This window comes from Phoca vitulina, unplaced genomic scaffold, assembly GCF_004348235.1.
Source record: "Phoca vitulina isolate PV1807 unplaced genomic scaffold, GSC_HSeal_1.0 scaffold37, whole genome shotgun sequence".
Taxonomy (NCBI): domain Eukaryota; kingdom Metazoa; phylum Chordata; class Mammalia; order Carnivora; family Phocidae; genus Phoca; species Phoca vitulina.
The window spans coordinates 872,895-900,395 of record NW_022589740.1 but is presented as its reverse complement, the minus strand read 5'-3'; the positions used below and the strand labels follow the sequence as shown (position 1 = coordinate 900,395).

The 27,501-nt window shown below is 55.9% G+C and overlaps 3 protein-coding genes across 6 annotated transcripts in view; 1 reads left to right on the top strand and 2 right to left on the bottom strand.

The window, feature by feature from the left end:
* The window catches only part of SEMA4D (semaphorin 4D), a 63,100-nt gene extending 58,178 nt beyond the window's left edge, over nucleotides 1–4,922 (top strand). The window contains exons 17-19 of the mRNA XM_032427438.1: nucleotides 726–935; nucleotides 3,164–3,261; nucleotides 3,847–4,922. Of these exons, the coding sequence (XP_032283329.1) occupies nucleotides 726–935; nucleotides 3,164–3,261; nucleotides 3,847–3,873 (335 nt within the window). The 3' untranslated portion in view covers nucleotides 3,874–4,922. The remainder of the gene's footprint in view (nucleotides 1–725; nucleotides 936–3,163; nucleotides 3,262–3,846) is intronic.
* Nucleotides 3,877–5,769, bottom strand: LOC116646637. The gene is made up of 2 exons (XM_032427476.1): nucleotides 5,592–5,769; nucleotides 3,877–5,198 (listed from the first exon to the last, which is right to left on the bottom strand). Exons 1-2 carry the CDS (start codon nucleotides 5,767–5,769, stop codon nucleotides 3,877–3,879), a joined length of 1,500 nt encoding a protein of 499 aa, XP_032283367.1.
* The window catches only part of SECISBP2 (SECIS binding protein 2), a 46,352-nt gene continuing 24,608 nt past the window's right edge, over nucleotides 5,758–27,501 (bottom strand). For 3 of the 4 annotated variants that reach the window (XM_032427440.1, XM_032427442.1, XM_032427443.1), the window contains 7 exons: nucleotides 14,990–15,156; nucleotides 14,286–14,421; nucleotides 13,485–13,635; nucleotides 12,754–12,974; nucleotides 7,242–7,396; nucleotides 6,901–7,096; nucleotides 5,758–6,519 (listed from right to left, as the gene is read on the bottom strand). In XM_032427440.1, the coding sequence (XP_032283331.1) occupies nucleotides 6,416–6,519; nucleotides 6,901–7,096; nucleotides 7,242–7,396; nucleotides 12,754–12,974; nucleotides 13,485–13,635; nucleotides 14,286–14,421; nucleotides 14,990–15,156 (1,130 nt within the window). In that variant the 3' untranslated portion in view covers nucleotides 5,758–6,415. Of the gene's footprint in view, nucleotides 6,520–6,799; nucleotides 7,097–7,241; nucleotides 7,397–12,753; nucleotides 12,975–13,484; nucleotides 13,636–14,285; nucleotides 14,422–14,989; nucleotides 15,157–27,501 lie in introns of all 4 variants that reach the window. The other variant, XR_004302157.1, reaches the window with a different exon arrangement.

Here is a 27,501-nt window from a genome sequence, read left to right as displayed (position 1 = left end):
CATGAATTCCGTTCTGCCTGTGGCCGCCACCAGGTGGCCGTCACGTCACGTGTGAGAGCCCTGGTTGTCCGTCTCCAACTTCTTGCACACACAGCTCTGGTGGCCCCGTCTGCGTTCTGATCGCCGCCTCGGTCCATTCGTGGGACCGTCTGGTCTGAGTCTGACTTTCCCTTGGGAGGTGGGCTCTTCTTCGAAGATCCTGAACGCCGTGCATCGCTGATGAGACCAAAGGTGGAAGGTGCCACGCCAGTCACACAGGAATCCACGTGAAAGCTGTCTTGGCGCTCTTCCTCCAGCTGGTGCCACGGCTTTGGGTCCTGGGCTTCACCCTTTGGCTGCAGGTTCTCTCCCTGCTCGGCGAACCGCAGCCACATACGGACGTCGCCCTTGCTCTGACGACCGTCCTCCACGACACTGCAGCGTACGACCTCCCAGTTGGGGGGCAGCTAGGTAGAATCCCGCTTTGAGAAATGGCTCCCAGCCCCGCCGCTGGTCCTGTCCACGCCGGGCACAAGCAGGGAGGAGGGGGCGGCAGGGACAGAGGAGCCTTCGGCCTTGCTCCGCGCCCTGGCCCCCGTACTGACCCCCTGCGAGTCGCCCCACCCCAGGTTGGCTGGACCCCCTCCCGTTAGGTGCTGGGAGAGCAGGTGGCCACGCGGAGGCAGAGCCTTTGGTCACAGGTGGTGGCAGCAGGACCAGGTCCGGAGAGGTCTCTGTGTCCCCAGGTCCTGCGGACGTTCACTTCGTCTGGGAGAAGAACGGCCGTGAACTGCAGACGTGTGTCCCCACGCAGACCCACGTGCTGCTCGACGGCAGGACCCACGTGCTCAGCTGGCTGCAGGACGCCACCCGAGAGAGCGCCGAGTACCGCTGCTCCGTCCTCTCCTCCGCGGGCAACAAGACCTCCAGGGCGCGGGTCACCGTCAGGAGACAAGGTAAGCGGGCGGCCCTCCCACCCCCGCTGCGCTGCCGCCCCGTCCACACCGCCCCCCACACCGCCCCCCGCGTGCACGTGCCCGCCCCGTCTCACCCGGGTTTCTGTCTGGCGGGGCCGGGAGGTCCGCGTCCTGAGAGCCCGAGGTCCCCCACTCGGTCTCCACACCGAGAGGAGCTGGCTGGCTGCGCGGTTCTGGCCTCAAAGCCCTCCCCCGCCACGCGGACGCTCGCCCCACGGCTGCCGGCTCCGCGCGCTCCGCCCGGGGCCTTCCGGGACCACCATCCCCACGGGGAACACTCACGCCTCGGTGTCTCCAGGCCTGGCCGGGCCACGCCGCCGGGCAGCCTGCCCTCACTCTCCGGGAGATTTGCCTCAACGTGCATTCACTCTGCTCCACTTTACGTCCTGTGCTCTTTCTGGAACTATCCTCCCAGATGTTGGACCACTTGGTGTGGTGCGGAGCGGGGAGCGGCCCTGGGGGCCAAGCTTCCGCTTCTGAACAGCCTTGGAGGCAACGTGCATGTGACAGCCTATCCGGCGCCCGAATGTCTCTGGGAGGGTGTGCCTCAGTTTCCCCGCTGCCAGCCTAGAATTCAGCCTTCCCGGGTCTGCTCCGTCCCCACCGGGGCCTCTGCTTTCAACTTCCAGGTTTTTGTGGTTCTATTTTCAGTCCATCCTTTTTTTTTTTTTTTTTTTAAAGACTTTATTTATTCATTTGAGAGACAGAGATACGGAGAGAGAGCATGAGCAGGGGGCGGACAGAAGGAGAGGGAGAAGCAGGCTCCCCGCTGAGCAGAAAGCCCGATGCGGGGCTCGATCCCAGGACCCTGGGGTCATGACCTGAGCCGAAGGCAGACGCTTAACTGACTGAGCCACCCAGGCGCCCCTGGGTCTAGTGTTTTCTTTCTTTCTTTCTTTTTTTTAAAATGTTTTATTTATTTGACAGAGAGAGACACAGCAATAGAGGGAACATAAGCAGGGGGAGAGGGAGAAGCAGGCTTCCCGCTGAGCAGGGAGCCCGATGCGGGGCTCGATCCCAGGACCCTGGGATCATGACCTGAGCCGAAGGCAGACGCCTAACCATCTGAGCCACCCAGGCGCCCCTTCTCAGTCCGTCCTCAAGAATTTACATCTGTGCTTAGAGATGCTGAAAAGGCCCCCGTCCTTCTGGTGTGAGCTTGGGGAGAGAAAAGCTGCAAATATTCACTCCTGCCCAGAATCCGTTCTTCCCATTTCTGTAAAGTGCCCTGCGTGCTGCCATCAGGACAATCGGAATCATCACGTAAACGTGACTCTCAAACTGTGAGGGGTCCCACAGAAGTCAGGAGAAAGGCAGTCGGCAAACAGGCTGGAGGGCGCTCACGGTGACCCCGCCCCGCCCCGCCCCGCGGTCACGCAGCTCACCAGCCCGTGAGCAGCGGGACCCAACACCGATTGCAGGCGGTTCCACCCGAGTCACGCTGCGGCCCGCACACACACGAGGCGGCCGGAGACGCCAGCGCAGCTGGGACAGCCCGGTGCCTGCCTGCCTGCCCAGCCCACCGTGTCCCCCGAAGCTGCGTGGGGCTAGAGAACGCAGGGCTTCTCGCAGGATGGGAGCCGGAAGTCCCTGCAGAGCCCCGCGGGTTAACAATCCCCAAAGGCACCTCTGGAGCGCTGTCCCTTACCCCGCGGCCACCGGGGGAGCCCAGGCCCCAGTTGTGCTCGAAGAATGAGTTCTGCTTTGTGTCTCGGGGCTCAGGTCCCTGGCACCCGTTTCTGGAATTAGCAACATGAGCCGCGGGCCAGATCAGGGACGCAGTTTGACAGAGAAACTACGGCTGTTGGGCTCGTGCCACCCCGACAGCCCCACATGTAACTCCTGAAACCTGAAGCTCCCACACGGGCCACGCGGAGCAGGTAGTAGCTGGGCGTACTGGGATGCCAGCCTGGTGAACCGTGCGGACTCCCCGGCCTCACGTGCGACAGGCCTCCCAGGGGAGGCAGCACCAGCCCCAAGACGTAGGGAGCCAGCCCCTCTTGCCTGGGTAGAAAATTCAAGCGAGATGAGGACGGGGCCAGCGTGACCGCGGGAACAGCTGCTACTGGGGCTGATGGCCTGGGGAAGGCAGGCTTGGAGGGGCAAACACCTCACCCAAAACCTGGCTCTCGGGATGGCCTCGGTAACCCAGGCTGCCACGAGGGCCTGCGAGACTGACACCTGGCCCCTCCCGCCTTGTCTTGCAGAGGCGACCCACGAGGAGCAGTGGACCAGAGAGCTCGCCGCCTGGAGGGCTGTGGCCGGAGAGCACGACCGCATGATGCGGAGCTGGAGGAAGGCGTGGGTACGTGGCCGGGCCGACGGCGGGCAGGGGCCGGCAGGGCGTCCGTTGCCTTGGGGCTTGGCCCACGGAGCCGTTCTGCTTCCTGGAGCCCGCGGCTCTGAGCTCCGGGCAGATGCCCGGGGAGCGTCGGCATGGCGGGGGCAGGGCGGGGCGTCTCGACGAGACTCCAGTCGGGGGGTGCGTGTGCAGGCAGGGCCGCTGGGCTGGCTGGACCCTGGCCGAGCAGGGGGGCTGCTGAGCCCGCAGGGAGCCCGGTCCCGGCACGTGGGGGCGGGGGAGAACAGGCGTCCCTCACTCGGGAGTCGCTGCGGCCGCCATCAGCGCAGCCACCAGGCCCGGGACTTACTGGAGGACGAGCCCCACGGCTCGACTACAGGCCTTCACACGTCCCGGCTTCGGGGGCCGCCCCAGGCCTCTCCTTGTTGCCAACACAGATTGAGCGTTTCCCACTGATCCCCTCCAGCTTAGCCCACGCAGGACCCCCTCCCCGAAGGCCCCCTCCCGCGTCTAGGACAGGGGGGCACGGGCGGCAAGAAGGGCCTCTGTTCTGCCAGGAACTCAAAGGGGGCTGCGATGTTCTTTCAGGAAAGCTGTGACAAGGACCGCTTGTAGACATCAGCCGAGCCGGCTGCCCCTGGCCACGCCGCCCCCGGAGACGCCCCGGGACGGTGGGCGGCCACCTGGCCTGCTGAGACGTGGCCCCACCTCAACCTCTCCGCCAGCAGCCAGAACGGTTTTAAAAACTTCGGTGCTTACAGGCACAGAAGAGTCTGTCCGGCAGAAACGGACCCCAGGACGGTTAAGAAGCTGCGGATGCTGTGGACGCCGTGCGGACAGCGGTGTGCGTGACGGCTCCTTTTCCAGAAGCACCGCTGCTGGGCCGCGTGGCTGCCCTGCCTTTGCCGAACTGTCCTGGCCCGGAGCGTGCAGCTCGCCCTGCCCTGAGTTCCCACACGCCAGGGGCAAGAACTGGCCTGACACCTCGAGGGACCAGGAGGTGTCCCCCCGCCCCCCACCCTCCAGGAGCTCCCGGGCACTGAAGGCTTTGCGGGCTTCCGCGCGTCCCCAAGCATGGGAGCTGCTCCACGAGGTTCTGTGCGTGCCCCAAGCTCGCGCGCGGTGGCACCAGCGGTGCCACGGGGCGGTGGGGGGAGCCTGTGCTGACGAGAGCTGCACGCTGGGGGCGCGCTGTGCGTGCGGGACACGAGGGCCTGACCCGCGCGGCCTGGGCCCCACGGACACCTTGTGCAGAAGGAGCGACAGCCACACCAGGACGCCAGTCCGCGCGAGCCCACAGCCTCTGTTCGAGACGGCGCCGTCCCTCCCTGTGAGCGCAGCCTGCGCCCGGCCTCCCCGTGCTGAGGCCGGGTCCGCCCGACAGGCCAGCACAGCGCACCAGCGTCGCCCGTGAGCGCGCCGTCCGCGCCCGGCGGGGCACGCGTCACAGCTCCCGCAGGACGGGCTCCACGGCCCAGGCCCTCCCGGGGGCTGCTCTCTGCGGCCGGAGACTCGCCCCAGGTCTGGACGCGGCCGGAGCACCTCACGCCGACACCACCACGAGGCGTGTGCCCTGAGCCCAGTGGGGAGGGTTCTGGTGGGACCCGTGCTTAGAAGAGGAGTTTGGGTTTTCTGCTCTGTTGAGAAAATAAACAGAAATAAACACAGTGAGCAGAGCGTGTGCTTGGGAGGGGCGGCACCGTCGGCAGAGGCCAGCGCGTCACCGGCCGCCGTAGCCTCTGCCACGGAAGGGACACCGTGGCCGGGCCAACCCCAGCAGTAAGTCACCCGAGCAGCGCACCCTCCGGGGCCGACGCCGAGCTCACGCCTCCCTGCTCTGCTTCGGCTTCTCTGCCCCCAGAGCAGCGCCGCGCACCCGCCAGGGGCCGGGGCCGGGGCGCTCAGCAAAGGCCAGCCTCCCCTGCTGTAAGCCGTAAACCCTAAACGTCACGCTGTCCTTGTAGGTTAGCTGCAGGACCTCCCCTCTCCCACCATCTCCGATTTTCAAACCCACGACAGTGGACAGGGCACCTGGTGACACAGGGCGGGAAAGCCCTGCCCTGTGCGCCCCTCCCGGCTCCCCCCACCCCAGGAGAAACCCGGAGCGTCACACGGCCCCCACTTCAACAGCTCCGAGAAGCGGGCGCGCTAGGAATGGCACGTGTGCGCTCGACAGGACAAACGCTTCCCACGCACCACCCCAGCCACACGGCCCGCCCTGACCTCACCACGGGCCACTTGCCTCAGACGTACAACGCCCGACACGACCGATCGCCCCTCACGACCGATCGCCCCTCACGGGGCGCTCAAGGCCAATGCGCTCCGCGGCTCACCCCGAACGCGCCCGGCGGCGAAGCTCCGTCCTGCCGCCGCCTGGGTGACGGTAGCGGAGCGCACGGGCAGAGGCAGCGTCCCCACCACAAACCTCTTCCCTTCACACAATGCGCCTGAGGGGCTGCACTGGGACTTAGGAACCCCGAGAAGCCCAAGACGGCGGGGTGACCAAATCATCGCTCTTTATTCAAAATAAATAAGCCCTCTTACTTACAGCAAAGTATGAAAGCAAACTTCTATCCTGCTGGCCTCCAAGACAGAAACCACATTCAGAATATGTTCATTTACGAAAGAAAGAAAACATCTGCAGATTATCAAAACTGAAATTTAGGAACTTCAATATACACGGCTTCTTTGAAAAATAAAGACAAAAATGAATAATTCATGTCAAAAGGTCACAGGTTAGAGAACCGATTTTCCTTCTGAGGCTCACTTTAGCAGACCCTCCAAGTATCCCCAAGTCTTGCGGCCAAAAAGCCAGGTCCGGAGAAAGCCCCGCCCCCCCACCGGCCCCGGCGCCTTCCACACACTGACGGCTCAGCTCTTCCGCGTCGGAGGGGGTTTCCTTCATAGCAAACTCAGGGGGCTACACGCCCGGGCTTTTCCAGACTCCGTGTGCTCAGGTCCAAAGCTGCACCGCGGGGCTCCTGGGCGAGGCTCCCGCCAGCACAGCCGAGGGCCCCTTCCCGGGACACGCAGCCTGGCTTCCCCTCCCAGCTCGGCAGCCACACAGAACACAGCAGGTCCACGGAGACCTGAGACAGGAAGGCCCCGAAGTCTCACGCGCCCCTTCCTCACCCCACACAACACACACAAACAACTTCTATAAATTCAGGTTCATCATCTGAGAAGTTGAAGCCTCCAGCGAGTCTTCCAGCTCCAGAGCACAGCGACTGTACGCTTCCAGGTGTCTTCTCCAGATTTCAACTAAAAACGACAATGTGGCACAGCTGAGCGACACGCGGGGACAGTCGGGGCAGCCTCGACTGGGAAGCACGCTGCCCAGGGGCTCAGGCCCCTACACGGGCCTGGCAAGGAACCCCCCCAGCCACCCCCCACCCCCGCCACCCCGCTCTGTTGGTATCCGTGAGCCCGCGGCGCCCGCTGGCCTTAACCTTCCACCAGGGACACCGCGGGGCTCAAGGCCGCACTCTGCAGGTGCCACCCGAGTTCTGAGCCCCGCCCGAAGACGACAGCTGGGACCAACCCGGCCTTCTGCCGCCGAGAGGCCCTGCCGCTCTCCAGGCGCTCTGCCCCGTCCTCAGTCGACGCGGAGCTTGAGGACGCTCAGCCCTCCCCAGCACTCACTGTAGTGCGGCTCTTCGCTCCCGGGCACAGGGGCAGGGGGGCCGTCCTGCGCCGAGCCGCCGGGGCCCTGCACGGGGGGGCTGGCCGGAGCCGGGGGCCCAGGCTCCCCGGCCAGCTCCCGGCGCACGTTCTCCAGCATGGTCTTGTATGCCTGCCGGGCGGCCATCGTCAGCTCAACCATCCTGTGGAACTGGTCCTGCGGCAGAGGGGAGCGCACGGGTGACACCCGAGCCCAGGGGATGCGCCGTCCTGCCGTCCAGCCTGCCGCCCCCAGGCTCAGGGCTGCCTGTGGGGGTGCTGCACGCAAGCCCGTGTCTCCCACCCCGACACCCCCAGCTCACCTGGGCCCCGTCGTAGCTGAAGATGCCCACCACGCTGACGGGAACGGCCTTGTTCAAACTGCGCCCCAGAGCTTTGCGGTTGAGCGCGAACACGAAGGGAATGTTCTGCTCACAGGCGTAATCGATGATGGTGTGCAGCGTGTCGTCCAGCCCACCTGGTCAGGGACAACGGAACGACAGGGAGATGCGTCACACGCGGCGTGGCGCTATACGGGCCGCAAAGGGCTTTCTTCTGCACGCGGCGACACCCCCCAGCGGGCCGTGCCCGACGCCACCAGGACAAGGCTGCCACCGCAAGGGCATCGTTCTCTCAGCCACGTGGGAGAAACCAACTCTCCCGAAGAGACACGTCCTCAGCGGAATAAAACACCTCTCCGTCGTTAGCCTAACGGGAAGTGAGGCCTCCGTCTTTTAGAAGAGCCCGCGCCCCGAACCCCAACATGGGGGGGAGGTGGGCACCCACAGCACCTAGCAAACCTCTGACACCAGCAGCGCGAGCCCGCCCACGCCCGCGTCCCCGCCAAGCCTCAGTGTCACCCGAGCCTCCGACCACAGGGCTGCCGGCTGCGTGCTCCAACACGCTCCCCTCACGCTCCCGTCACGCGCTAGAGGCTCACAGGACTCACCGCAGGGAATCACTTCCTGCGTCTGCCCGGTCTGAGGACGGGACCGGCACCGCAATCCCGGCCAGGGCAGAGACGCAGGGCCCGCCCATCTGCGGCGCCACTCCTCCCCCTACCCCAACCCCGGGCGCCGACCAGCGGGCTCTCCTAGCCCCGTCCGGGGGGATTAGGGAGACTTCACCACAGTCAGGACTGACTGCATCACTGGCCTTTGGCTGATTCTGATACCCAGAGGCCAAGGGTAGGGGTGGGGTGGGGATGGGACTGAGCTTCCAACCCCCCAGTTACCTGGTTGGCCCCCCTGGCAGCCAGGCCCTGCCTTTGGGCAGGTCCGAAGGTCACCTTCATTACCATAACACCTTTACCGTAGTTATCCAGAGTATTAGAAGGTGAGAGCCAGAAACCGAAGACAAAAACCCAACAGGAAGGAGAAATCTCTTTCGGTCATCTGAGTGACCAAATAGGTGTCGCTTATAAATCACAGTACTGCGCTTAGTGAATAGTCACCGAACGCTCACTGTGCGCTGGGCCACTGGTTAACTGCCTATCGGGTACGAGCTCGTGTGCGCACAAGAACCCGGCAAGGGAGGGGCCGCGCCCGCACAGATGGGACCCTGGAGCAGAGAGCTCACCAGTATCCGATGCCAACAGGGCCCGGCCGCGGGCTCCCTGCCCTCCACCACCCGCCCTGCTGCCGAGCAAGGTGCCAGGTAGGGTCTGTGCGCGGGGAGAGCGGGAGAGGCACGGTGAGAAGGACCACGGGGGGCTGTGCGTGCAGGCGACGTGCCCGCCACACGGGGGGCCCAGCAGCCCCGAATCTCTACTACGGGAGAAGTACACGTGTGTGTCTGTGCGCACGTCACGCGGAAATCGCGAGTCCTCACGCAGGCCAGCGGGGCCAGCGAGGACGCGCACGGACAGCCACGGAAGATCACCGCAGGCAGGAACAGGTTTGTCCCAAGTACAGAAGCTGCACAGAGCGGCTTCCAGGCGCTCCAGAGACACAACAGAACATCTACACGGAGGCACCTATGGCCTCGGCCATACTCATCCCAGGGACAACAGACCGATTCTGTGTCAACCTAAAACTTTGAAATACGCCTACTCCTGAGGAATAAAGAATATGAAAAAAATACACAAGTGAGAACCAGCCTTTTGAAAAAGGAAGATGACGTGAGGCTAGCATCATCGGGTACGAGAGCGGAAAGGTGGGGATGTGGGGTGCAGAACGGAGGCTCTGGCGGGAGGAGCACCGTGAGGCAGCAGGGAAAGGGCAACTGGGTCGGCCTCTGGAAAGATCCCTCTGAGAAGAAATACAGTCTACCTAAGCAAACAAAAATGAAAACATGGAAGAACCAGAAAAACAATATTAAAAAACCTACTAATAATCTTGGAGTGTTAAGGTGGAGAAATGCCATAAAATCTAAACGCAATAAAATCACAAGAATAAAAAACATCAGTATAGTAACAACACCCAAAGTCTCTGCACGGCCAAAAAACGTTTAAAAAACAGGCAAATGACAAACCAAAATAACAATTACAACTCTTACCCAAAGAGCTTTCTTATCATACAAAAAGCCACATGTCACTATTAAAAAGATCAAAATCCCAAAAGACAAATGGGCAAAGAACATGAACCAACAGTTCACTGAAACCACCAAGCTCTTCAACAAGAAAGAGGCTGCTCGCCCTCCCCTCCCAAGAAAAATGCAAACAGCCTCCCCGGAGCCGGGGCCGGAGCTGGAGCCGGGCACCGGGCACGAGCCGCTCTGGGTGCACCGCTCGAACAAGCAGCAGGGGCGTGACCCATGGACCCTCAGATGCACCTGCCCTTGCGTTCTCGGTGGGGCCCCACAGAGATGTTCCCACAAGTATAAAGGACAGCGTGCAAGGTGCGTCCTTGTTCACAGCTGTAGACGTCTGCAAAGAGCCAGGATGTCTGTCGGTACCATCTGAGCAAAGCAAGTGTGCGCACGGTGCTCACAGCCGGGCCCCCAGACTGCTGGTGAGCTCCCCGCGAGGGGCCCACAGCGCCGGGACGCCAGACCTCTCTGTCTCTCTCACACGTTCACACCCTGACTACCAAGGACCCATCAAATGTGGCAATGCTGGCTGCCTCTGGGGGCTGCAGGCATCTGGGGGGCTTACTCCTTGAAAGGAAACCTAGCACCTGGCTCGGCTCACCGCACGGCACGGCCCCAGCAACCTGCGTGCAGACGGACTTACGGACGGGCCCACGACATCTGCCGGAGAAGAGAATGTCTCCCGTGGCCCCGTCACCTGGCACTAATTGTAGGATCATCCAATGTTCTTTCAAGAGAAAAAAGCACATCCCGCTGCTCTGGGAACTGGGACGTCACTCTGCAGCCGGTGTCACCACGTCCCTTAGTTCTGCCCACGCCCGACCCAGGTCCACCTGAAGACCGAGGAAGGAGAGGAGGAAGCAAGCTCTGGGGACAGACGCTCAAGGAACGCCTCAGTTCCGGGCCGGCAGGGAAAGCAGGCGGGAGACGGCGGGGGACGGGCGCGAGAGCCTCAGCTAGGACTACAGTTACTCCCAACTTCCCGCCGGAGACTCCCGTGCCCCTTGACGCCTGCCACGTGGTCTCTCTCTGCCTCGTGTCCCCCAGCCCCGGGGCCGACCACAAAGGCTTTCCGCGCAGCGGCGCCATGGCTGTTGTCCCTTCAAAGGCCTGCTTTCCAGGTGGCCTGTGGCTGACGTCAGGACTTGGGTTTCCGGAGGGCACCCACCATGCTAACTGGTAAGAGGGGCTACGGGGTGGGGATGAGGAGGCTCATGGTCCCTGCACACGGCACCCCACACGCGCATCCTGTGGGACTCCCCTGGGAGGGACTCTGCGAGACTGGGCCCGAGAGGGGCAAGCCTAGACGGTTCTGCTCCACCCAGCCCCCAGCCCGCAGGCTCACGGGAGCTGAAAGCGTCTCCAAGGGCCCACCCCCCAGGACTCAGACGACAACACACGCAGAACAGGCAAAATGCTCAAGACAAGTGCCACGTACAATTCAAGCTCAGCATTACCAGGCAAAACGCCGCTCCGCGCACAGTACCCCACACAGCCCAAGGCCAGGATGCCAAGTCCTACCTTTAGAATACTGCAAGCCATTGGTGAGCTTTTCCAGGAAGAATCGAGTTCCTTCGGCCTCAAATAAAAACACGCGCAAGAACGGATGACGACGAACGCAGCTGAACCTGCTGCCAATGCAGATGCCTCTCGAGCCAGGCAACCCCCCCCATCAGAAGAGAGGCAGCTCACAGGGGAAGCACGGCGTGGTGCCCACTGCACACACATACTCAGTCCCTGGTCTGTCCGTTAAAGACACGAATCACAGGAGAACCCGAGACGAGAGCAGGAAGCTGGGACGCAAACGGACGACTGGGCGCACCGACCTGCCAGCGGGGCGAGTGGGGGAGCCCTGAGCCCGCCGTCTACAGCCCAGCGTCCGGGCACGTTCCGCGCAGACGGACGTTCAGAGGAGGTGAGGGCAGTCGGCGTGCGCACCTGCGTCACCCAGGCAACGCCGGGCCCTGCGCTTCTAGGGGCGGACGCACCCCTACACCCTCTCTGCATGAGGCTCAGGGTGCCGATCCGGCCCCAAAGCAGCAGCGGCGGCAACAAACACAGAGACTTCAGGACAACAAAAACTGCTCCGGGAAATTGGAAATAATAGCAGAAATGGGAAACTCTGCTGAAGCTTAGAGGAAGCCGTTAGGATTCCTTAACAAAATAGAACCAAGGAAAGGCTGAGAAGACAGCAGCGCAGGGGGGCCCCGCGAGCCACCCACCCTCCTCCCAGAGCCTCGGGCACAGGGCAGCGCCCACCCGCCTCCAGAGAGGAGGGAGGACGACGGAGAGCGGGCGCAGAGCCGGGAGGCTGGGCTGCGAGCCCCAGCACAGGCCTTCCCTCAGCCCCAGGGCACGCACTCGAGCCCGCGTCAGCACAGCGCGCTCCCCAGCAGGAGCCGGGAGGCCACCCCCAGGCCACAGCCGCAGGGAGGTGCAGAGCGCCCCAAGGCGCCCAGCTGAAGCTGTGGAGCGCCCCAGGCACCAACGGTCTTGGAGGAGGCTCAGGCCACAGGCGGGAGCTGGAGGGCGGACTCGTGTTGAAGCCCAGAGCTGTGAGGGGACCCAAGGGAGGGGCGCGGCCAACACACAGCCGGAGCACAGGGCCCGAAGTCCCCTTCTGTCCTATTCCAGTGTCAGGGCCTGCCCCGAGCTAGGACCAGGGCGAGCTGGCCGGGCAGTGAGCAGGTCCAGCGGCTGCTCTCAGGCCCCGGGGGCCCCACACAAGCCAGGAAACCTCAAGTCTCCAGCTGCGAAACGGAAACCAGGAAAGCTCAGTGTAAGATCCAGACTCGGCCCTGCAAGGTGACCTGTCCAACGTGGGAGAGAGGCCCGTGCCCGGGGAAGGCTCCCTTCGGCCCCCCGGCAAATGAAGACACAGGACACAGGCTGCTGACTACCCGTCCCTCTAACACACAGCCCGTGTCCGTCACCTCACCCAGCCCGCTGCATCCCACAAAACACAGCCAACCTGCCGGGGCCGGTAAGGTGGCCAAGCCCCTGGACAAGCCGGGAGTGCTCACAGACTGAGCAAGTCAATTGGCAATGGAGTGCCGGGCTGCCGGGCTGCCGGTCACAGGATTCCCGCAGCGTGAGCTCTGGAGGCCCCCCGCCTCCTCTCCACCCCGCCCCGCCAGAGGCCTGCACCGACTGGCTGGACCATTAGCCGGCACCCACAGGGGCCTGGCTGCCTCCGAGAGCAGGACACTGGGTGGTCAGGTGAAGCTGCAAACACAGCCCTCAGGTACGAACAAAGGGAACCAAACCCGCCCCAGCGGCTGGGCCGGGGGCCACAGTGCTCGGTACCTTTCGACTGGATCTTCTCACAGTTGGGAGAGATGATGATGCACTTGAGTTTCCTGAGCTTCAGATGCTTGAGGACCTCCCGCAGCCCCAGCACGAGTCGGCGTTTGGTCTTAGCCTTGACTGGATCTTTCTGGTACATGCGGTCTTGGAAGCGCACCAGCTCCTTCAGCAGATCCGTGACACAGGCGTCCACCTCCTTACTCAGCATCTGGCTGCAGTAACTGAGAGAAGGTGCCCGCTGGCGGGGGCCCCTCGGGAATCCCTGCGAGGAGCGGCCCGGCCGCAGAACTGGGGCTCCTGACAGTCAGACTTCACATCCTCCCCACTCCCGACCACGAGGGACAAAGGCTCTGCACCCCGCGGCCCCCCGATGGCCCGCCACGTGCTCCGTGGCAGCTACTGCCCACAGAGACCCACACGTGGAATGTGCCCTGAAGAGAAGTGGGACGGGAGCAGGCAGAGTCCCCTCAGAAACTACCCAGAGACACCAGACCGTGAAAGGGAGGTGTCACCGCACTGCCCAGCCCCCCAGCGCACACCTCAGCAGCACGTGAGGACAAGGACCTCGCAGAAGCAGATAAGGTGGCCCTGACGTGGGTTCTGACGAGGAGGAAAGCCGGGGCCTGGCCTGGCGGCCTGAGCACATCGGCGCAGGACAGCCCCATGCTCAACACCAGAGTGAGCACACCCCGTCCCAGGCCCCACGCGGGCACGGCCCTGTGGTCACTCACTCCCGGAATCTCCGGCTGTGGATCTTGGGGCAGCCTGCGCCGTTGGGAACAAGGTGGCAGCCCTCCACCTCCTTCTGGAGCTCCGCTCTCGGCAGCTCTTCTGACCTGCCCTCCAGCACGCGCGCAGAGCACGGCGACGTCTCCAGCCCTTCTGCAACAGCCCGGAGAAGCGAGTCAGGGCACAGCCGCCCCCACGCTGGGCACACAGGCTGAGGGCGGAGAAGGCCTGAGCGCACCTCACGAGGCAGCGTCTCTGGAGCGGCCCTCGGCAGGATGACAAAGGTGACAAGTCCTCAAGCCACACGCTTACGATCTATGTACTGTTCTCAACACACAGCTCAGTCAAAGGCCTGCTAACACTTTCTCTGACGCCGGGACTCTCACACTGCTGACAAAGCAGCTTCATTCTCACGGCCACTTCAAGCTCCGAGGACCATCCGATGCCACACACATCATACCTGGGGACCTCGTCCCTCTGTCCCTTAGACCACACCCCAAGAGCCACGGGCACCAGGAGCTCTACCGGCCCATGGGGACGCCCTCTTCCCGGCAAGTCGGACTCGGACAGCAGCCGCATTCTGCTTTCAAGGCCGGCAGCGCTGTCCCGCCGTGCCCGCCCCCGTCCCCGCCCCCGCCCCAGCTGCAGGCTTCCCCCCACTCCCCCGCTGTGCCCGCACCCACCCCGACTGCAGTGTTCCCCTGCTGTGCCCGCGCCCACCCCTGCCACAGGGCTCCCCCGCCGTGCCCACCCCTGCCCCTGCTGCAGGGCTCCCCTGGGCAGCAAGCAAGCGCGCTCGGTACCTGAGGGGTCAGCCGGCTCGAGGGCCTCGTCACCACCGCTCTCACCATCCAGCACAGCGTCACTGGCGGGAGCTGGGCTCACAGCATTTTCTTGGAGACGCTGCTGCTTTCTCTCCTGCCGTTCTTTCAAAATAATCTTTAAAATGAAATAAGCGATTAAAACACCTAAATACTTGTCCTTAAAAATAAGCCCGTCTGCAAAATAAGCCACCCAACCTCAGCGGGCAGGCATCGTGCCTTCTTGCGCCCTCACAGCAGCGACATGCCCTCCGTCCCCCAGGGGCCGGGCCCACGTCCCCCAGGCGTGCAGAGCCGGGCACGCAGGACCCAGGCCAGACAGCAGCGGCTGCGGCAGCCCCAACAGAACCCGTATTCCAGAATCGGAGCGCCAGCCAGATCGCCCAGGGGAGGAGGAGGGCAGCGAAGGTGAACAAGGAGAACACAACGGGCCCCGTTCCTGGTTCTCTGTCTGCAGCCCCGCCGAGTATTAAAAGAAAAAGAGCCCGCCTCCAGGAGCGGAGGCGCCCTGCTCTCTACCCTCTGCCGTCCCACTCAGGGAGGGGGGTCACTGTCAGAGAGTCGCGCACACATCTCGAGAGAGCACATTCCAGCAGAGCGAACGTCAGAACCGAAAACGCTAAGAGCTCTAAGAGGTAACACAGACGGGAAAGTGAGGTTTGCTAGCGCCTGCTTTCACTGCATACCTTCTTCAACGAGGTTGGCTTCTTGGCCTTGGGGACCTCCCTCTGCTTCCCCTTCTTCATCAGCGGGGCGCTGGAGTCCAAGGGGTTGTGCGGGGTCTTCACCTGGCTCAAGTAGTGGCCCTTCTTCCCCGACACGGTGTCTCTGGAGAGGACCGGCACCGCCCCGACTGCGACACGGAGGGGACAGGGGCATCAGGCGCCCTGCCCAGGACCTCACTCACCCTCGTCAGACTGCCTGTCACACAGTCTTCTCACTGACAACCCCATGAAGTTCAGTATCTTCTGGCAGAGATCCAAAAACACCATCAACTTCTCTGGGGACAACCAGCGTCCCATCCCTGTGATAGAACCTCCACATGGCTCAGCAAAGTGTGCGGTGGGGAGACCCCACCTTCTGAAACTAAGGTATTTCCAGACAGTGCGCACCTACAACAGCCCTTTTGAGGGAGTCTCTCCCCACCATTTTCGAAACCGCCTCTGCAGAAGGTGGCTACTGGTTTCCAAACACGCATCTTCTCTCTCAAGATTCTCTTGAGTTTTCCAGACAGAAAGATACTGTCCTAGATGCCCGCCCACGCCACCATCAGGAGAAGATCATAATCGCTACTCAGCATTCCCACGGCATGCTCCCATCTTGCTCTATTCCCGCCTTCTTCTTCTTGTTCCAAGGAAAGAGCTTATTTGTGCCTACTTCCTTTCCTTACCTTTTAGTTAGAACAATTTCCCAACACACACCCAAGAAAAGGGAACGGTACAACAACAAACCCCACGTACCCACCATCCAACCTCAACACCGATATTTTCCCAGGCTATCTGACCCGCCCTCACTGGGTCTGAAATATGCTGCTGAGTTACAGGTGTTTTCTCAGTTGGGCGTGAGGGTGCCCTGCCTAAGGGCACAACAGGTCTGCCCCGTAGCTCTGGGTGCTTCCAGCCACGGCCCCGCACAGCTTCCGGCATCTCTGGACCTGTGCTCCCATGTCAGATGTTCGAAACGTACGCATGATGAGCTCGTCTTAGAAAACCACCCCGTGCTGACCCTGTTCCCATCTGTTCACTCTGTTCCTAATGCCACTTCCCAGGGCCAGACCTCAGCTGGGCACCTGACTCCTGCTGCCTGGGCCCCTCCTGTCTGCCCAGTGCCAGGCGACTCTCCACACAGCATTACTGGTGAGCCTGGGAGTCCCTATCACACGCACAGTGAGGTCGACCAACCCCATCCCTAAAACAGCCACCAAGCTGGACAAAACTCTCATCAACAATCACGGCAGCCCTCCAGAAAGTGACCAAAGGCTTACGACAAACTGCGGAGCTTTGCTAGTGCGCTCTATCAAAGTCGGGGCATCCCATCCAAGCTGCTCCCACCCTCTCCCTGCTGACAGCTGGTTGGACCAGGGCAGAGAGGCCATGAAAACCCGCAGCCTCACTGCTTCTGCCAGAAGGGGCTGCTGGACTGACAGCGTGCTCCTTCAGAGAGGTGACCCAGCAACAGGCAGTCCAGCCAGCCTGAGCCACGGCCCTCTGCCGGCAAGCAACAGGGCAAGAGCGTGTCCACCCCACAGCCCTGCCCACAACAGAGCCCGTGAGCAAGTGCAGGCGTCCCACGAGCCCCAGGACACGGAGGCACGGCCTGCACGCTGAGCGCACTCCAAGCCCACACACGCCTGTGAACAGACCGCGGGGGCCGCTCAAGCTGGCCGTGTTTAAGCACAGCCTCCGACGCATCTGTGCTGTGTGATGCAGGCGTGGCCCCGGGAAGCCAGAAACAACGAGAACAAGGAGAGAAAACCGAGCTCAGACACCAGCCACCCACAGCGTGTGGAAGACAGCCTTCAGATCCAGGCCAACGCAGGTGCTAAAAAACCCCCGGAAATGAAACCATCACCATCGCTACTCTGAGGGGAAAAAAAATTCAGAAATCAGAGCTGCTACAACTTAGTAACTAAAATACTGAGTATTCAACAAAAAATTCAGACTTTCAAAGCAAGGAAGTGCGACCCACACTCAGGGAAAGGAAGTTAAGGAGAAACCGCCTCAGAGGTGCCAACTGGGGGGCTCGGCTGACCAAGACTTCGAGGCAGCTCTGCGAACACATCTGCGCCCAGTGTTTCGATAAACAGAAACTGCCAGGAGGCGGTCAGCAGCAGATCCAGCATGGCAGAAAAATCAATGGAGCTGAAAATAAACACAAACTGTTCAGTTCCAAGAAAACAAAGAGATGCAGGAAAGTGAACTGAGCCTGAGAGACCAGTGGGGCGTCAACGAGCAGACTCATACACGTGTAATGGGGGTGCCCGGAGACGAGAAAACCAAAACAGTTTCAGAAGAAATGAAGGCCCCTGGGGCACCTGGGTGGCTCAGTCGGTGAAGCATCTGCCTTCGGCTCAGGTCATGATCCTGGGGTCCTGGGATTGAGTCCTGTGTCGGGCTCCCTGCTCCGCGGGAAGCCTCCTTCTCCCTCTCCCTCTGCTTGTGCTCTCTCTCTCTCTCTCAAATAAATAAAATCTTGGAAGAAAGAAAGGAGAGGAAGAAAAGGAAAGAGAGAGAGAAAGAAAAAAGAAAAGAAGAGAGAAAGAAAGGCCCAAACTGCCCAAATCTGATGAAGGCATTAGTCTCCGGAGCCAACGTGCAGCCAACCAAGGTGGGGTACGCACACAGATCCGCAGCAGGCGAGTCCTAGCACGTGCTGAAGGCCAAACGAAGAGACAGCACAGAACGGGCGTGAGACCAGCAGCCCTGCCGTGTCACGGGCACCGGTGGAGGCCAGAGCACAGGGGCACCCAAAGCACAGGCACAGCTCGACTTACTGCACCCCACAGAAATGGGGCATTTCACAAACCAAAGGCGGGCGGCGACCCTGTGTCGGCACATCCATGGCACCCTCTTCCCACCCGGGGCTGCACTTCATGTCTCTGTCACAATTCTCACCATTTCTTAAACTTCGTCGTTCCTATTATTGGTCATGGCGATCTGTGACCAGTGATCCTCGGTTCTACTATTTAACTGCTCTGGGGCACCACAAGCCGGCCAACTTAAGCCCTGTCTCCCCCTCTCCTCGGCCCATTCCCAGAGAGGGGCCCAATAACAACGCTCCAGCGGCCTCTACGTGTTCACACAAGAGGAAGGCATGCTGAAAGCGGAGGCTGGCCAAAGCTAAGCTGCTTGTGTCAAACAGCCAAGTTCCTGAAGGAAACTGCACGTGCACCCTGAGCACACGGACAATAAGGAAGCGAAAGAGCTTACTGCTGATACGGAGGAAGTGTCAGTCCTCTGGACAGAAGATCAGACCAGCCCCGACACTCTCCTCAGCCAAAGCCTAACCCAGAGCGAGGCCCTGACTCTCTTCAATTCCGTGAAGGCGGAGAGCGGGGAGGAAGCTGCAGAAGCAAAGTCTGAAGCTAGCAGAGGTCGGCTCCTGAGGTTTAAGGAAGGAAGCCGTGTCCGGGGCGTAAAAGTGCAGGCGAAGCATGAGGTGCCGATGGAGGAGCTGCGGCAAGTGATCCGGAAGACGGAGCTGAGGTCATTACCGAAGGCGGCTCCACCGACCCACAGATCTTCAGTGTGGATGCAAGAGCCTCCCACAGGAAGAAGATGCCATCTAGGACTCCTGGCTAGAGAGGAGAAGTCAGTGCCTGTCTTCCAAGCTTCCAAGGACAGGCTGATCGTCTTGTCGGGGCCAGTGCAGTTGGTGACTTTAAGCTGAATGCTCGCAGACCATTCTGAAAATCTTAGGGCCTTTAAGAATGATGCTAAATCTTACTTCCGGGGAAGACAGCAAAGTAGGAGGCTCCTAGGCTCACCTTATCCCACGGTTACACTAAGCTAACACCGACATGAGTGTAAACAACCCAGAAAAGGACCCAAAGACTGGCAGAACAGACTCTCTACAGCTCAATGTAGAGAACGGGCACATCAAAGAGGGACAGGAAGGGTGGACATGGTCTGGAGCCCAAAGGAGCCGCAGGGCTGTCCGCAGGAGGGAGAGACGCACCAGGTGCAGAGACGGGACAAGAGCAGACCCCACACCAGGCAGCCGGGATCTGCACTGGGAAGATGAGGCACCATAACATCGGGCTTTGAAAACCAGACAGGCCCTACCAATCAGTGGGGCAGAGCCCCTGAAACTTTAAAACCAGCGGCTCAGCTCTGGGGGAGCTGGAGGGTGGCAGGGAATGGAGACCGCACAAGAGCCTCACGGAGATACAGCAAAGCAGCAGCAGGTTGAAAGCGCCTGGGGTATACGGGAGGGACAGCTGTTTACTAATCTCAGAGCCCACACTGGAGGGGCAGGGATCCTTGGGAGACTTTTCCAAGAATAAAAGAGCTGGCAGGTGCCATTTCCCTCCGCCACCTCCCCAGCCAAGATACACAGAAACCTCCAGGAACCAGCACAGTGATAATGGCACGTGCCCCGACACCCCACCCCGGCCTCTGCAGGGGCCTTCCAGGGAGGTTACAGCGTCCCTCCCACAGTGGGCTGGCCCGCACCCTGCCAGCACCGGGCGCCTCACTCCTGTACTCTTCCTGCGGCCCCGCCCCTGCCCACCTGCCGGCCCCGCAGGAGCTCTCCCTGCCCACTGCACATCCCCACTGGCGGCACCTGGAGCCCCGCCCCTGTGTTCTCCTGCGAACCTAACCCCTCCAATACGCCCTAGGCCCAAGCTCATCCAAAGTGGTGCCACAAGCCTGGCAGTGTGCAAGCAGCCCCAAGAGGGGCCAACACCCCTCCACAGTGAGTCCTGCCCCCGGGAGAGGGAAGGTAACCACACACACCAGTCCGAGTGCGGCCCCAGCAGTGGGCTGGGGGCAGACATCTGGTCAGACTGCAGGGCCCGCCCACCCACAGAAGCTTCTCAGGGGACAACCTACGGTTCGGTGACAGTGCCCCTCTGACAACTAGCTGGTCTGACTCACTCAGGCCAAGGCGGCCCCAGATTGGCCACCAAAAACCCACGGACCAAACCCTGCCCTCAAAAGGCAAAGAGAGCCACTGCAGATGAGTGGCCTGAAGGAAAACAGGGCCAGGCCACAGAGCAGTAGGCCACAAGCACCCCACAGAGGAGACATTCGCTGAAGTGCCAGGCCCTGGGGAGCAGGGGACACCACACTGCCCGGCCCGACAGGACCTCTTCTTCATGGGGCCATGACTCTCAAGAGCAGGAGACACGGCTGACTTCCCCAGCACAGAGAAAGAGACACAGAGATTTTGACAAAATGAGACAGAAGAGAGTGTCCCACTTCAAAGAACAGGGCACAGTCACAGCAAGACAAAAACGGTGATAATACACCTGATAGAGAATTTAAAGTATTGGTCATGAAGATACTCACTGGACTTGAGAAAAGAGTGGAGGACCTCAGTGAGACCACTGACAGAGAGAAAACATAAAAAAGAACCAATCAGAGATGAAATACTCAGTAACTGAAATTAAAAATACCCTACATGGAATAAACAGTAAACTAGAGAAAACAGAAGAATGGATCAGCGACCTAGAGAGGACAGAGGAATAGAAAACAAGCTAGCTGAACAGGAAAGAGAAAAAGAGTAAGAAAAAATGAGAATACGTTAAGGGAACTCAGCATCACCATCAAGAGTAGTAGCATTTGCATTATAGAGATCCCAGAAGGAGAAGAGAGAGAAAATGGGGCAGAAAATATATCTGAAGAAATAATAGCTGATAGCTTCCCAAATCTGAGGAAGGAAACAGAAATCTAGATGCAGGAGGCACAGAGAGTCCCCCACAAAATAAACCCAAGGAGGTCCACACCAAAATACTTAGTAATTAACATGGCAAAAAGTACTAATAAAGGGGGAATTTTAAAACCAGTAAGAAAAGGGCGCCTGGGTGGCTCAGTCGGTTAAGCATCCAACTCTTGATTTCGGCTCAGGTCATGATCTCAGGGTCGTGGGACTGATAAGACTCTGTGCTGGGTGTGGAGCCTGCTTAAGATTCTCCCTCACCACAGAACAGAGAACCCAGAAATGGACCCTCAACTCTATGATCAACTAATCTTCGACAAAGCAGGAAAGAATGTCCAATGGAAAAAAGACAGTCTCTTCAATAAATGGTGTTGGGAAAATCGGCACATGCAGAAGAACGAAACTGGACCATTTCCTTACACCACACACAAAAATAGACTCAAAATGTTTGAAAGACCTAAATGTGAGACAGGAGTCCATCAAAATCCTAAAGGAGAACACAGGCAGCAACCTCTTCGACCTCAGCCGCAGCAACTTCTTCCTAGAAACATCGCCAAAGGCAAGGGAAGCAAGGGCAAAAATGAACTACTGGGACTTCATCAAGATAAAAAGCTTTTGCAAAGCAAAAGAAACAGTCAACAAAACCAAAAGACAACCGACAGAATGGGAGAAGATATTTGCAAATGACATAGCAGATAAAGGGCTAGTATCCAAAATTTATAAAGAACTTATCAAACTCAACACCCAAAGAACAAATGATCCAATCAAGAAATGGGCAGAAGACATGAACAGACATTTTTCCAAAGAAGACATCCAAATGGCCAAGAGACACATGAAAAAGTGGTCAACATTGCTCGGCATCAGGGAAATCCAAATCAAAACCTCAATGAGATACCACCTCACACCAGTCAGAATGGCTAAAATTAACAAGTCAGGAAACGACAGATGTTGGCGGGGATGCGGAGAAAGGGGAAACCTCCTACACTGTTGGTGGGAATGCAAGCTGGTGTAGCCGCTCTGGAAAACAGTATGGAGGTTCCTCAAAAAGTTGAAAATAGAGCTACCGTACGACCCAGCAATTGCACTACTGGGTATTTACCCCAAAGATACAAATGTAGGGATCCGAAGGGGTACGTGCACCCCGATGTTTATAGCAGCAATGTCCACAATAGCCAAACTATGGAAAGAGCCAAGATGTCCATCGACAGATGAATGGATAAAGAAGATGTGGTGTATATATACAATGGAATATTATGCAGCCATCAAAAAAAAAAAAAAAAAAAAACGAAATCTTGCCATCTGCAATGACGCAGATGGTAGAGGATATGCTAAGCGAAATAAGTCAATCAGAGGAAGACAAGTATCATATGATCTCACTGATATGAGGAATTTGAGAAACAAGACAGAGGGTCATAGGGGAAGGAAGGGAAAAATGAAACAAGATGAAACCAGAGAGGGAGACAAACCATAAGAGACTCTTAATATCAGGAAACAAACTGAGGGTTGCTGGAGTGGAGGGGGGTGGGAGGGATGGGCTGGCTGGGTGAAGGACATTGGGGAGGGTATGTGCTATGGTGAGTGCTGTGAATTGTGCAAGACTGATGAATCACAGACCTGTACCCCTGGAACAAGTAATACATTATATGTTAATAAAAAAATTTTAAAAAAAAAGATTCTCTCTCACCCTCCCCTCTACCCCTCTCCCCGCCCTCTCTCTCAAAAAAAAACAAAAGAAAACAAAACCAGCAAGAGAGAGAATAGTTACATCCAAAGGAATCCCCCCCAAGGCTATGAGCAGATTTTTGCGCAGATACTTAGCAGCAGCATGGTATGTTCAAGGTGCTGAAAGGAAAAAAAGTGCAGCTGAGACGACTATCCAGCAAGGCTGTCATTCAGAGTAGAAGGAGAGAGAAACAGGCTCAGGTCATGATCCCAGGGTCCTGGGATAGAGCCCCGCGTCAGGCTCCCTGCTCAGTGGGGAGTCTGCTTCTCCCTCTCCCTCTTTTTGCTGGTGGAGGGTCTTGTCTGATGTTTAAGGCTGCTGACCCATCAGGGTGGTGGCGGCTGTGGCCATTTCTGAAAATAAGACAACCCTGATGTTTGCCGCATGGATTGACTCTTCTTTCAGGAACAATTTCTCTGTAGCATGAGATACTGTTTGGTAGCATTTTACCCACAGTAGGACTTCTTTCAAAACTGGAGTCCAGGGACGCCTGGGTGGCTCAGTCAGTTAAGCATCTGCCTTTGGCTCAGGTCATGATCCCAGGGACCTAGGATGGAGCCCCGCGTCGGGCTCCCTGCTCAGTGGGGAGTCTGCTTCTCCCTCTCCCTCTGCCCCTGCTCCCTCTCTCGCCCTCTCTCTGACAAATAAATAAAATCAATCTTTAAAAAAAAAAGAGAGCAATCCAACAAGAAGACATAATAATTGTAAATATTTGTGCACCCTAAGTAGGAGCACTCAAATACATAAAAGCATTTAATAACAAACATAAAGTAAGTAATGAATAGTAATACACTAATAGTAGGGAATTTTACCATCCTACTAACATCAATGGATACATCATCCAAACAGAATATCAACAAGGAATCAGTGGCTTTGAATGACACACTGGACCAGATGGATCCAACAGATGGATCCAATCAGAACATTCCATCCTAAAACAGCTGAATGTACATTCTTTTCAAGTGCACTTGGAGCATCCTCCAGAATAGATCACATATCAGCCCACAAAACAAGTCTCAACAAATTCAAGAAGCTCAAAGTCATACCATGCATCTTTTCTGACCACACCACTATGAAACTAGCAATCAACCATAAGGAAAAATCTGGAAAGAACAAAAATACAAGATTACTAACATTAACAATGAATGGGTCAACTAAGAAATCAAAAAGTACATGGAAACAAATGAGAATGAAAACAGAATGGTCCAAAATCTTTGGGATGCAGCAAAAGTCGTTCTAAGAGGGAAGATTATAGCAATACAGGCCTACTTCAAGAAGCAAGAAAAATCTCAAATAAACAACCTGACTTTACACCTAAAGGAGCTAGAAAAAGAAGAAACAAAATCCCAAACCAGTAGAAGGAAGGAAATCACAAATATTATAGTAGAAATAAATGATGTGGAGACTTAAAAAAAACCACAATAGGACAGATCAATGAAACCAGGAGCTGGTTCTTTGAAAAGATCAACAAAACTGACTAAGTTTTTAGCCAGACACATGAGGGAGGGGGGAAGGACTGAAATCAACAAAATCAGAAATGAAAGAGAACCAAAACCACAGAAATACAAAAGATTGTAAGAGAATATTATGAAAAATTATATGCCAACAAACTGGCATAGAGTAGAAATGGATAAATTCCTACAAACACATAACCCCCCTAAACTGAATCAGGAAGAAATAGAAAATTTGAATAGACCGATTACCCGCAGTGAAACTGAATCACTAATCAAAAAACTCCCAACAAACAAAATTCCAGGGCCAGATGGCTTCACAGGTGAATTCTACCAAACATTTAAAGAAGAGTTAATACCTACTCTTCTCAAACCATTCCAAAAAATAAAAGAGGAAGGAAAGCTTCAAATTCATTCTATGAATGAATCAGCATTACCCTGATACCAAAACCAGATAAAGACGCCACAATAAAAGAGAACTACAGGCCTCTATCTCTGATGAACACAGATGCAAAAATCCTCAAGAAAATAGCAAACTGAGGGGCGCCTTGGTGACTCAGTCGTTAAGCGTCTGCCTTCCACTCAGGTCATGATCCCAGGGTCCTGGGATCGAGCCCCGCATCGGGCTCCCTGCTCAGCGGGAAGCCTGCTTCTCCCTCTCCCACTCCCCCTGCTTGTGTTCCTGCTCTCGCTATCTCTCTCTCTGTCAAATAGATAAAATCTTAAAAAAAAAAAAAAAAAAGAAAATATCAAACTGAATTCAACAATACATTAAAAAAAAAAAATCATTCATCACAATCAAGTGAGACTTACTCCTGGGATACACGGGTGGTTCAATATTCACAAATCAACATGATACACTCACCAATAAGAAAAAGGATAAAAGCCATATGATCATTTCAACAGATGCAGAAAAAGCATTTGACCAAGTACAACAGCCATTCATAATAAAAACCCTCAACAAAGTAGGTTTAGAGGGAATATACCTCAACATAATAAAAGCCATCTATGAAAAATCCACAGCTAACCTCACACTCAATGGTAAAAAACGAGGAGCTTTCCCCTAAGGTCAGGAATAAGACAAGGATGTCACCACTTTTATTCAACATAGTACCCGAAGTCCAAGCCACAGTAATCAGAAAACAAAGAAAAAAAAGTCTTCCAAATTGGTAAGGAAGAAGTCAAACTTTCACTATTAGCAGATGATACGATACTATATATAGAAAACCCTAGACTCCACCAAAAACTACTAAAACTGATAAATGAATTCAGTAAAGATACAGGATACAAAATCAATGCACAGAAATCCACTGCATTTCTATGCACTAATAATGAAACACTGTAAAGAGAAATAAAGACAACAGACGCATTTACAATTGCACCAAAAACAATAAAATACCTAGGAATAAACTTAACCAAGAAGGTAAAAGATGCGTGAACTATGAAAACCAAAAAACACTGACGAAAGAAACTGAAGATAACACAAACAAATGGAAAGATATTCCATGCTGGGGCGCCTGGGTGGCTCAGTCAGCTGAGCCTCTGCTTTCGGCTCAAGTCATGGTCTCGTCGTGATCTCAGCGTCCTGGGATCGAGCCCCACATCAGGCTCCCTGAGTGGGGAGCCTGCTTCTCCCTCTCCCTCTACCTGCCACTCCCCCTGCTTGTGCTCTCTCTCTCTCTGTCAAATAAGTAAATAAAATCTTAAACATGTTCATGGATGGGGAGGACAAATACTGTTAAAATGTCCATATTACCCAGAGCAATCTACAGATTGAATGCAATCCCTCTCAAAATATCAACAGCATTTTTCACAGAACGAGAATAAATAATTCTAAAATTTTTATAGAACCACAGAAGACCCTAAATGGTCAAAGCAATCTTAAAAAAGAAGAACAAAACTGAAGGTATCACAATCCCAGACTTCAAGTTATCCTACAAAGCTCCAGTAATCAAAAGAGTATGGTCCCGGGGCGCCTGGGCGTCCAGCTCTTGGTTTCAGCTCAGGTCATGATCTCAGAGTCACATGAGTGCCGAGCCTGCTTCAGATTCTCTTTCCCTCTCCCTCTCTCTAAAATAAATAAATTAATTAATCTTTAAAAAAATAAAAAACCAGTACAGTACTAGCACAAAAAACAGACACACAGATCAATGGAACAGGATAGAAAACCCAGAAATAAACCCACAATTATATGGCTAATTAATCTTCAACAAAGGAGGCAAGAATATACAATGGGGAAAAGACAGTCTCTAACAAATGGTGTTGGGAAAACTGGACAGCTACATGCCAAATAATGAGACAACTAGTTTCTTAAACCATACACAAAAATAAACTCAAGATGGATTAAAGACCTAAATGTGAGACCTGAAACCATAAAAATCCTAGAAGAGAGCACACGCAGTAATTTCTCTGACATGAGCCATGGCAATATTTTTCTAGATATGTCTCCGGAGACAAGGGAAATAAAAGCAAAAATAAACTACTGGGACTACATCAAAATAAAAAGCTTCTGCACAGTGAAATAAACAATCAACAAAACTAAAAAACAACCTACTGAATGGGAGAAGATATTTGCAAATGACATATCCAATAAGGAATTAGTAACCAAAATATATTAAAAAAAACTTATACAATGTAACACCAAAAAAACAAATAATCCAATTAAAAATGGACAGAAGACATGAATAGACATTTCTCTAAAAAAGACATCCAGATGGCCAACAGACACATGAAAAGATGCTCAACTTCACTAATCATCAGGGAAATGGAAAACAAAACCACAATGAGATCTCACCTCACACCTGTAAGAATGGCTTAAATCAAACACAAGGAACAAGTGTTGACGAGGATATGGAGAAAGGGAGCCCTCATGCACTGTTGGTGGGAGTGCAAGCTGGTGCAGCCACCGTGGAAACCTGGATGGAGGCTTCTCAGAAAGTTAAAAATAGAACCACCCTATGATCCAGTAATTCCACTACTGGGTATTTACTGAAAGAATACAAAAACACTAATTCAAAAAAGATACATGCACCACTATGTTCACTGCAGCATTATTTGCAATAGCCAAATTACGGAAGCAACCCAAGTGTCCACTGATATATGAATAAAGAAGTGGTATAAATACAAATATTCAGTGGAATATTATTTAACTGTAAAGAGAAAAAAAAGGAAATCTTGCCATTTGCAACAACAGGATGGATCTAGAGAGTATACTGATAAGCAAAATAAGTCAAAGAAAAACAAATAACATGATTTCACTCATGTGAAATTTAAGAAACAAAGAAAAAAAACCACACAAACTCTTAATAATACAAAACAAACTGATGGTTACCAGAGGGGAGGTGGGTAGGGTAATGGGTGAAATGGGTGATGGGGTTTAAGAGTACACTTACCGTGATGAGCACTGAGTAATGTACAGAATGGCTGAATTTCTATACCATACACCTGAAACTAATATAACACTGTATGTTAAATATACTGGAATTTAGAAAAAAAAATAATTATACTACATCTACTTTGCCTGTGATCTTTAAATGGAAGAAGAAAGCCTGGGGCCGGCACATCTGTTTACAACATGGTTCACTGACTATTTTAAGCCCACTTAAAACTGAGACCTATGGCTCAAAAAAAAAGATTCCGC

Coding starts and splice junctions, on each gene's coding strand:
- LOC116646637 (XM_032427476.1), bottom strand. CDS start 5,769: ATGATTTGGTCACCCCGCCGTCTTGGGCTTCTCGGGGTTCCTAAGTCC. Junction 5,199..5,591: donor CGCCGCCGGGCGCGTTCGGG/GTGAGCCGCGGA, acceptor CGTGACGTTTAG/GGTTTACGGCTTACAGCAGG.